This window comes from Anser brachyrhynchus (genome assembly GCF_964034855.1).
Source record: "Anser brachyrhynchus genome assembly, chromosome: 24".
In the NCBI taxonomy this organism is placed as follows: domain Eukaryota; kingdom Metazoa; phylum Chordata; class Aves; order Anseriformes; family Anatidae; genus Anser; species Anser brachyrhynchus.
Window position 1 is genome coordinate 236,064 of NC_137717.1, and position 10,461 is coordinate 246,524.

General features: G+C 51.7%; 1 protein-coding gene across 1 annotated transcript; it reads left to right on the top strand.

The window, feature by feature from the left end:
- Positions 1 to 1,428: 1,428 nt before the first annotated feature.
- Positions 1,429 to 10,157, top strand: LOC308182252 (uncharacterized protein; the record flags this gene model as incomplete). Its single annotated transcript, XM_080566526.1, has 6 exons — positions 1,429 to 1,485; positions 2,102 to 3,708; positions 5,980 to 6,574; positions 6,747 to 6,843; positions 7,017 to 7,138; positions 10,030 to 10,157. 2 exons carry the CDS (start codon positions 1,429 to 1,431, stop codon positions 3,071 to 3,073), a joined length of 1,029 nt encoding a protein of 342 aa, XP_080422652.1. The 3' UTR covers positions 3,074 to 3,708; positions 5,980 to 6,574; positions 6,747 to 6,843; positions 7,017 to 7,138; positions 10,030 to 10,157.
- Positions 10,158 to 10,461: the final 304 nt, after the last annotated feature.

Consider the following 10,461-nt stretch of genomic DNA (forward strand, 5'->3'; position numbering starts at 1 on the left):
GCTGGGGGAAGCAGTGGTGGTGGCTGGAGGATGGGTTTTGGGTTCACGATGGCCCTGTCCTGCCCTTGTCTTGCTCAGCAACCTCAGGCAATGCTTGGGGCCAGTTCCCCCACGCAATGGAGCAAGAAGCTCTTTACAGAGGTCTTGGTGTGTTGGGGTGCCTGCACAAGCTGCTCTCGCTGTTCACACATGCAAAAGGAGCTGCTGCGGACTGGGAAGCACCTGTGGGACCGGGGACTGATATCTCAGGCCAGGAGCAAAGGGAGAAGTGAGGAAAGGTGACCTCACGGGAGGGTGACCACTGCTGAGAATGGCCACAGTATCACAGGGGGGAAAAGAGAAGTGAGGAGACATTATGCAGCTGCGAGAGCTGCCGGGACCTGGTCCCAGCGCCACAGTGCTTTTCCCCCTCCAGCAAACAGGGTGCAGGGTTTGGGACAGCCATTGGGCTGGGCTGCAGCCATCCCATCCTGGGGGTGCTGACTTACCTTCCTGGAGCTTACCACAGCCTTCAGCCCTGCTGAATGAGCCTGATCGCTTTTTGTGGCCCAGGGGAGAGGGACATTCCTGTCCCTCTGTCAGGCAGTGGGAGAGATGGAGTAGAGGCATAGGAGTAGAGTTATTGTCTAGTTCTTTTTTTCCTCTTTGCTCTCCCATTGCTGCTGGATTTTCATGGTTGATATTTCCCCTGCAAGTCCCCTTGACTCAAAAACAGTACTTGCTGAGGATGCAAAGCAAAGGTGGTGATGTGCATCCATCTCCTCCTGAGCCGCCCTTTGCAGACAGTTTTTGGCATGGTGGCAGGTGATGCTGTTACACATCCAAATAATATAGGGTACTGCTAGCTCCTGGGAGACTATGATATGGACCCTGAAGGGACTTGTGGTCCTTGAAGGTGAGGAAGAAAGCAGTGACACAGATGGCACACACATTGCAGAACAGGACCATTTCTTCTGACTCTCATTGCTTTGGTGAATCAAGGAAATTCTCAGTGTGTATGAGCAGACTGACTTACATACCTGATTGTGTTTCATATGATATTACCCTGTTCTTGGAGTAACATTGAAGCTGGTACCCTGCTAGTTGCTCCTCTACCTTTACATGTGGATGGAATCTGCTCTGAACCCCCCTGATGCCGAAGGACATCTCCCATAGTGAGCACGAGTTTGATCCCAGTTGCTTATGGCTTTGAGGCTCCAGGACAGAGGTGCCAGTGCTGGTCTGTACCCTGCAGAGCCGTGATGTCTCCCCCAGGAAGGATGATGATGTAAGATCCCAGCCCCCGAAAAATCAAGGAGGGTAAATGTGCTGATGAATGCGTTAGCAGAATGGACCAGTGTTCTGCTTCACCATACAGAACTGCACTGGCTAAATTATCAGTGACTGTTAATTTAAGGTTATCTGTATGCTTGGATTACAATGACAGTCATGTGCCTGAGAGGTGAAAAACGGAGCCACAGCATGGCACAGATGGACAGGACAGCAGTGGGGCTGGGGACAGAGGCAGGATAAGACCTTTGCCACTGCCTTGTGCAATTGCTTCATCCTCCTGGATGAGTGAAGTGTGGATGCTGGTGTCTGGTAAATAATTCCTGGGGATTTGGGGTGGTTTTAAGGTGTCAGGGTGATCCCTGGTACCATTTGGGCTGGGGCAGCCACATGCCACCTGTGCAGGAGAAACCACTGGTGTTGGTCCTTGTGGCTTCTGGGGAGCAGGACAGGAGAGCCCAACTTGTCGTTTTGTTTTGTTTTGTTTTTTAGGCATTAACATCTACGACTGGAGAGCCTCTGGAGAGCTTGGAGTGGAAAATATTGTGTTCCTCATCCCAGCCCACCCCTTGCCTAATGAATGCATTAACAACAGGCCCCGGTTTATTTATATCAATTTCAAAATCTCCAAAGACGCTCCTATATATAAGCAGGGCATCAGATCCCATCCCTGTAATGGGTCATTAATGTATTTTAAGGGAGAGAGACGAGTTTGCATTGGCAGAGAAGAGGATCAAAAATGCTTTTATAGCAAAATGACCAAGAGTGCCTTTTTGATTGCCTCTAAATTCCCAGTGAATAAATGAATAATAGAAAAATAAATGAATAATAGATATATCAGTGGATTGGATATTGTAATGCAAGGATAATAAGTCCCCCTATACCTCTGCCAGAACATTTGTTTAACAGGACAAACTGGGAAAGTCAATACAGAAGGTGTGGGGCCGTGACAGCGCTCTCCCAGCTGCATCGCTGCAGGAGGCAAACTCCGGGCCCTGCTTCGGGCAGCGGCTCCGGCGGCCGCCAGCCTCTGCCGGGACCCGCTCCGCGCCTCAGAGCGGCCCGGGCAGGGCAGGGCAGGGCAGGGCAGGGCAGGCCCGCCGCAGGGCCGGCACCGCCTCCCTCTCCCCTCCACAGGCCTCGCCCCGGGAGCAGCGCCAAGGCGTGCCCCCCCCCCCCACCCCGGGCAAGGCCTGCGCGCCCCGGGCCTCTGCCGCGCTCCTCGGCCGAGGGCACCCCCGGGCGCCGCGTCTCGCCGCGGAGCCGCTTCGGAGCGGCGTGCGCTAGAGGGAGACAAAGCCCCGTGCTCCGATGCCCTGGGCCTGCGCTGCCTGCGGGGCGGACGCCCCCGTCCCGCCGCCGCGCATTGGGGCCGAGCGCTGCTGGGGGCCGGCCGGTGCTGCGGCGAGGGGCCGGGACCTTCCCGAGGGCGCTGCTCGGCACCCGGTGGCGAGCTGAGGGCCCTCGGGTGCAGCGGGTGGGGTCGCGTCTGCCGCCGGCAGCCCTCGCAGGACGGGCGACGGCCTGCGGCCTTCCCGCGTGGCGCTGGTGCCCCGGGTGGCCTTGGCTCCTGCTCCGCTGCAAAGGCGATCGATGTCCCCAGCCACCCGCGCGCCCCGCGGGGCCCCTGGCACCCGCTGCCAGGCCGCTGGGCAACAGGCATCAGGGGCCACCTGTGGCTTTGCCGGCGGAGCCGCTGGCCGCGGCCAGCAGCAGCTCTGAGGACGCACGGCTCAGGCTGCCGGCACCATCCGCAGCCCGCAGCGCAGCTCCCCGCCTGCCGGTCCTGCCAGCACCCCGCTGAGGCTGGCCTGGTGTCCAAGGGGCTGAAAGCCTGAGGGACAAGGTTTCTGCTTGGGCTGTGAGATGCAGTCCCTTGCAAGGATGTTGTCCCTAAGTAACAGTTAATACCTGCTCCTTCCGGGGGATGCTCTTTCTCTGGAGTATAAACGTTTTATTCTGAATAAATATAAAGGGCATGGATGAGAACAAAAATATCTGTTTTTTTCACTGTAATTCATCTCCACTTGACACCTCCCTCTGGTGCAGCAAGGCTGTTGCTGCTTAATGAACTATCCAACACTGATTGTGTGTAGATTGTGCAATTAAATGTCATTTTATTTATTTATACCTTACACCCACCTCCCCTACCCACCCCCCTTAAAAAAATAATTACTCAAAGTTACTCAAAGGGCATGTTGTTTGCCACCAGCCTTCCCTGCTGCATCTCTTAGGGATGCAGCTGCCCCATCAGCCTTGCACAAAGTGCTCCTGGCCACTACCACCCTGCCACTCCAAATGTGTGCATGAATTCAGGGTTTCAGCTAATAAAATGTGACATTGCTTTCTTGTCTTCAAGGGGCTACACTGATTTCTAGTAGCTGAGGACTTTGCCTGATGACTGTATCCTTTACCGATAACCTTTGCATCTTCCCACTGGTAAGTTAACCAGAGCAGTATTTGTCAGAAGCACATTTTACAGCATGCTTTTTGAGGTGTGAATCGTGTCTGTGGAGATGTCCACCTCAAGAAAACAAGGGCAGGCTCTCAGCCTTGCACGTGTTTCAGGCTGTGAAAGAGCAGAGCTGGCATCAAGGAGCTGGTTTCACTGCTCTGCAATATTTTTTCACCACTGGGAAATGGTTGCTGTGGGAGCTCAAGGCAGCTTGGATGAGAGGGGTGTTGATGGGGCATGTGATGTGGCTCTGTCCACAGGCATGGCTGGATAGTGTTGGAAACGTAATATTGGGAAATACTTTGTAAAGCTTGAGCTGAGGAGGCTGAAGTGCTGGGGGAGGGGTGTGGGGGGGGGTGGGCTGTGATTCAGCCAGCCAGGGACAAAATCCCCTTGGGTTCCCAGCTTTGGGGAATTGTCCCAGCTGGTATTTTGTGCATCAAGGGCAGGGGATGTTTGCCCTGTGCTGTTCGTAGTGTGGCAGCGTGGAGAGGGCTGGGCCTGAGCCTCATGAGCTCAGGACCCAGCAACTGAGTCTGCTCTGAGAGTGCCTCTCTGGAGCGCAGGATCAGTTCTGAGCCTCTACCTTGTCTGACTGCTCTGTTTCAATGTTGTTTTTTGTTTGTTTGTTTGTTTGTTTGTTTGTTTTCTTGCCTTTTGGTCTATTTCTGCTCAGTAGAGAACACACTTTCTCTAACTGAGGTTGCAGCATTGCCACCCTCCATGCTCAGCCACCCAGGGATAGCCATAATAAAATAAAATAAAATAAAATAAAATAAAATAAAATAAAATAAAATAAAATAAAATAAAATAAAATAAAAGTCACCCAGAAAAATAAAATAAGCGGGCTTTTTTATTATTATTATTTTGTTGTTGTTAGCCACAGTTGAGGCTTTTCTGTTCACTTTTTCCACTCTTTGCCCATGACTGCGAGGCTGGACGCTGGCTTTCATTTCAGAACTATCATTAAGTTGCTCGTTTGTGTCACCTGAGCTGGTGCCTATGGGGCCGCAGCAGCTCTTGCTCTCCCAGCCCTCCCAGTGCATCTTTTTTTTTGCAAAATCCTACTCTGCCGACTTAGGCATTGGGTTGCAGTGGCTCTGCTTGACATGATGCAAACTCAGTGTTGCCACTGGTGCTTTGCTCATGCAAATAATTACAGCAACAAGCACATCTTCTGTGCTGCAGCATCTGGGCAGGAGAGGTGGAAGATAGTCCTTGGCAAGTTTTTGGGGGCGGATTTTGCTGCAGTGCTTGATGGGTGCTGTAAGAGGGCTGGTGTGTGGGACATGGGGTTGGCACAGCAATTTGCGCTACTGACAGTAGAGTTTAGTCCAGGTGTTAGATGCTGTCGCTGCATTTCTGCCAAGAATATCCTCTGCGGTTTATTTGAGGGCTGAAGGATGCAAATGAGCTCTTGCTTTAGTTTGTTTATTTGTTTAGAGCCATGGTCTGTCTTTTCTGGCTTCTAATTTGGACTCATCTGAGCAGCCTCATTTGTTTAGCAGGCGCATCTGTACCAAGACTCCAAAAAAATCCTTTTTCTAGCGCATTTTTCCTAGTCACTGAGATCACCCAGTGGAGCTCTCAGCTCCTGCATGCTCAGTGGCTGGGCAAGTGCCGGCAGGGGAAGGCACTGGCTGCAGTGCCTCCTCTGTCTTCTGCACACCCTGGCACCTGATGTCAGCGGTGATTTGTAGGACACACAGAAAAATCCTATGAAAGCCCAGAGGCCCTGTGGCACGCAAGCAGTCCCCCCCAGCAGCTATCTGGTGAGAGGATAGGGGAGGGCAGTAGGAATAGGAACATCACTAAGACACCTGGTTAGTCACAGGCAAACACAGTACTCCCCAAAGCATCCTGTCTCAACCATGCCTTGTCCTTGTGCCCCTCTGGCCTTTCCTCTGGAATCACCAAGCTGTGACATTCACAGGTGCCATCCTGAAGCCTTTCCCGTCACTGATGTACTAGTGATAGCATCAGGGAGGGTTTACCTTGTGAATTTGAGTAATGGTGAGCTTTAACTCTATGTCTCTGTAGGAAAGAGCTCCTTCTCTGCACGACCTCGAAGTGTCACGTTTCATTTCAAGAAAAAAAAATCCTTGCATTAGGTTGGGGGAGAGGGAAGAAGGCCACAGTTTTTTGTTTTCTTAATAGTTTGTCTGTATGCTTGATGAAAATGGCTGTGTCATTAGAAACCACAGGTTCCCCACTGTTGACATTTCCATTAATGAAGAAATCATTTCTATTTGCAGGTCAAGAGCTGTGGTTTGCAACCAGTTACGCTAATGAAGACTGTGGCATGCCCAGCCTCATCTGGCTTTACACCAGCACCTGCGGAGAATTTGACCCACGCCACTGAGTGCTTTGCCCAATTAAATGGTGCGGCAGTGGGACTAGTGCTTCCCCGTTACCTCCCAGCAGAAAGGCTGCAGATTGCAGCTGGATTTCTCGCAGCACCTGAGCACCTGGTGCATCCTGAGCCACGCAGCTGGGCAGGCTGGCTTAGTGGCCAGCAGCTGGCAGGGAGCAGCTCTCCCTGTCCTGGACTAGATCCTCAGTGTGCCACCAAAAGAAGAACCTCCGGGATAGGCTGAACCAAGGAAATAATGAAGTGATGCTGCCAAGTCTGCTTTTGAAGGGCTTCCCCTGGGCTTTGTGGCCAGGAGGTGGCTGCGGCAGCCTTCTTGCTCACTCAGTGTCTGGCTCGCTCCGGCAGCTGTGTGACCCTGCCATGGCACTGGTGTGGAGCTGGGACATGGGGACCCTCTCCTGCTGCTCATACCACCAGAGCAGCAGAGCACTTTGCCTGCAGGATGCCTTTGTGCTGGCCATGCCATTCCTCTACAGGTGAGCTCTGTAGGTGGTTTCCTGTAAACCATCCTGTGCGTGTTGGTGGCACAGGGAGACCTCCATCTGAACTCCAGCTAGGAATGAAAGTCAGCCTCATCCCAGTGATTTTAAAAGTTCATTTTAGTATGTTGAGGACTGTTAAACCTCTTATTTCTTCTTTGCTCCTCAGAGGTGAAGCAGAGCAAGCCGGAGCAGGTCCAGGAGCCTTCAGACCTCCCCTCGCAGGCAGCCCTGGTGCAACATTTCCCCAAACTGCCCAGGTGTCCGTACGTGAAGCAAACCACAGCCTGGGAATTTGGATCTTAAATATTGTCATGGCTGTGAAACACTGGCTGTGGGGTGTCCTGCAGGGGAATGCGTGTGCCAGGGTGTGGATGGGTAAGTGGCAGCATCTGGCATCCTACATCAGTGATGTCTTATCTGTTCATCATCCCAGCAGCGCCCTGATGCTGAGACCTGTCAGACCTTGCTCATCCTAATGTCCCCACGGCCTCTGAGGCACTGCGTTTCCTTGGCAGAAGCAGAGTAAAGCCTTGACCGTGCTGATAATTTCTTCTTCTGGTGAGTAATTTGGGGCAGATCCCTGGCCCCTTATGGGAAAATTTCTTCACACCACAGGGCTGTCACTGGCTTGGGGGTGGGGAGGCTGGGAGAAAACCGGGGGGGAGGAAACAGCTTTCTCTGTTATATCAGAGAATATAATTATGCAGCTTCCACCTCCATTTCTTAACGCAAAGGAGGAATGTGCAGTTATGTGATCACAGTTTGCTGCAGTGAATTATTTAGTCAGTCTGTCCTGGAGCATGTTGTTGAGGCTAATGTTGCTTGTACTAATGTAGGAAATCATTAAAGATCAATAAAGAAATCATTAGCAGTGTGACGCCCTTACCGAACCGCCTGAGCTACAGATATACCACTTAATCCGGCCATAAAAACGGCACCATGAGCTCATTTTAATGGGTGTCAGCAAGATTGATTGGCTGAGGGCAAAGGTTATAACAGCAATTTGGAAGCAGGACCGCTAATGCACTTGTAGCTCTTCAGTACACTTTAATGCAAGTTAAACAGAAAATGCCCTAGAAACCACATAGAGTCCTTTTGTGCAGATGGTTTAAAAGACTTTCAATGTAATGCAAGATTTAGGAATAGAAATAGCACAATAACACAGATGGATTTTACTTAGTTAAAGCAAAACAAGCCATAATGCCACGTGTTCGTTCAATAGAGATGACTCCAAGCAGCCTCTAGCGGGTCTGCCAGCCGCAGGGGATGCTGAGCGCTCCCTCAGTGGGGCTGGGACTCAGAGCTGCTGGGGCTGGGCTCAGCCCCTGCTCCAGTCCTTGCTTTCTTGGCAGCATTAGGGTTTTGCTTGGTTTGCCTCGTGCTTCAGAGGGATGTCTTTGGGCTTTTAGCTCTGATTGCCTTAAAGGCATTTGATTTTCTGCAAGCGCTGGGAGCACCCAGGAGGTGCCCTGATTCTTTGGTGTGCTTTCACAGCTTTTGCCTTTTCCCAGATAAGCATTAGCCTGTGAGGTGACCATAGCTGGAGGGTGATTCCCTACCAGTGCCTCAGTTTCCTCATCTGAGAAATGTGAGGCTGTTGAGCTGTGTCACCAGCAGGTCATTATAGCCCTTTATTGCACTGGGGAAACAGAGCTCCAGGCCTGATGCAAGGAGATGTTTTCTGGGCAGGGCTGTCTCTTGAGCTAAATGCATGGCTACTTGATTCTGAAGAACTACTGAAGACTCAGAAAAAGTGGTATTTACATATCAAGGCCACATCTTCCTACAATCCTGATGAAGGGCATTGGATTAAGTAGACAAATCCCAATACTGGAGAAGGGAAATTGTGGTGGTACCAGAAGCACACTAAAGCAATTAGTGGGCAGTGGCGCTGGGCTCCACTGTTAAATTCTGTGGTCACTCACATTTAATGAAACCCCATCCCAGCAAAGACACATCTGCTGTGACCTCCTCATACTTCATGCTGGCCACAGGAACACCACATTGTTATCAAGAGTGATTTGAGGCATTAAGGAAAATTACTTATCGCAAGACAGCATGCTAATGAAAAAACACAACCCAACTGACCAAACTTAGTGAGTCTGAAATAATGGGAGTGTGGTTTTTCTTTCCTCGCTCATCAGGTTTAAATTATTGGCGTTGGATGTAGGGATGAAGCCATCTGTTAATTATTCTTTTCATTAGAGTTTTCCTTCTTCAGGGTGAGTGGCTGCTTTGGAAGATTCTGTGTCAGTCTCTGCTGTACAGGGATAAGTCAAGGGGGCTGTGATATTCCTAGGGATAAGGCTGTGGGTGATATTCCTGCTACAGTTGATCTCAGCTGTATCAAAACCTCATTTCTGGGGCTAAATTTCACAGCACAAATTTCACCTGAAACCTTCCCAGTGAGAATCCCATCATTTCCCTTGCTCATGTTAGCCATCTTCCACCCAAAGTCAATGGGACAGCAGAATGTGGCACACATAAAAATCCCCCTGGCAGCAGCGTGAGGAAGAGCACAGCCCCTGCTTTCAGACGTGTCGCAGAGCCCCGCTGCCCAGTAGCGACACAAGCTGCGGCTGCGCTGCCTCCACCTGCAGGCGCTGCGACGCTTGCAGCACGCATCCATTGCAGGACGCTTCTCCAGTCCCCTCTGCCTGTGCAGTGACTGCTGCCGCTGCTTGCTGCACCGTATTTCGAAGCATAGAACGCTTAATTATAAATGGCATAACAATCCATCGCTAATGAAGTACAGAGCCCTCAGATAAAGCGGATGCAGCTTGCATTAGCTGCTGGTCGCTCACAACGACTTAATAAAACACTCGTTATCTGCTACCAGATGGGAGAAAGGTTAGATCCCCGTTTAATAAGTAATTCCTAATGAAAAGTTTGGGGCTGGTAATCAAGGAAATGCACCAGTCGTGGTTTGAAGTGTTTATGAGATAGGGGTTTTCCTGGTGAATTATTCCTAAGGTATTTGTGCTGCAGTGGCTGCAGCCACCCTTGTGAGTCCATTGCACGAGGCCTGGGGCCCGGCTCTCTGCCTGGGGAGGCTGCTTATGTTTGCTGAGGGGGAAATCCTGCTTGCAGGGAGGCTTGGATCACCCTGACTGGGACTGGTCCTGAGAGAGCAGGAGTCATCTGCGGACGGCCCTGGCTGTGTCCTGGCAGTTTGTGCCCAGGAACTGCTTCACTTAGACTCAGAAGCAGTGAGTTTGTTCTCGCTGCAGTGGCAGGGCTGGCCCTGCCAAGGCCCAGGGGGCTGGCAGCAGAGGTGGCCCCCAGTGCCCACCCTGACCCCTGCCAGCTCTGGCAGCGCAGCACTGTGAGCAGCGTGCCCAGGCTTGGTGTGCCTCTCAGTTTGTTTGTAAACCATCAAAAACTCTCATTTCTGCTTTGGTTTTGTTTGCTTGTTTTGTAGTAGTGTTTTTCTTTTTTTCTTTTTCCAGGACAGTGCTGATTTGGGTTTTGTTCCTTTCTTTCTGCCTGCATGGCAGCCCAGCACGCTGGACCTGTGGTCTTGGAGCAGTGCAGTGTGTTGGGGTTCCCCTCCCCATGGCCACCACCCCCACCAGGCTGTCGCTGCCTGTGGCACCTTCACAGCCCTGCTACATGCTGGGGAAGAGAGGAGCAAAGTGCTGAGAGATGATAATTCAGCATAAATCCTCACTAGAAAGAAAGAAAAATCCCAGGTGGGGTTTGCAGTGCTGGCTTTTCTTCAAGCCCCAGAGAGCTGCAGGTGGGGGGGAGCACTGGAAGTCACATCTCCTTCCCCTCCTGCTGCCCCCTCACAGCCACCCCGGCACAGCGGGAGCTGCAAACCGCCCTGGGGCCACCGGCCACAAGCGACTTCCCCAGCGCAGCACAGACTTCTGCTTGGG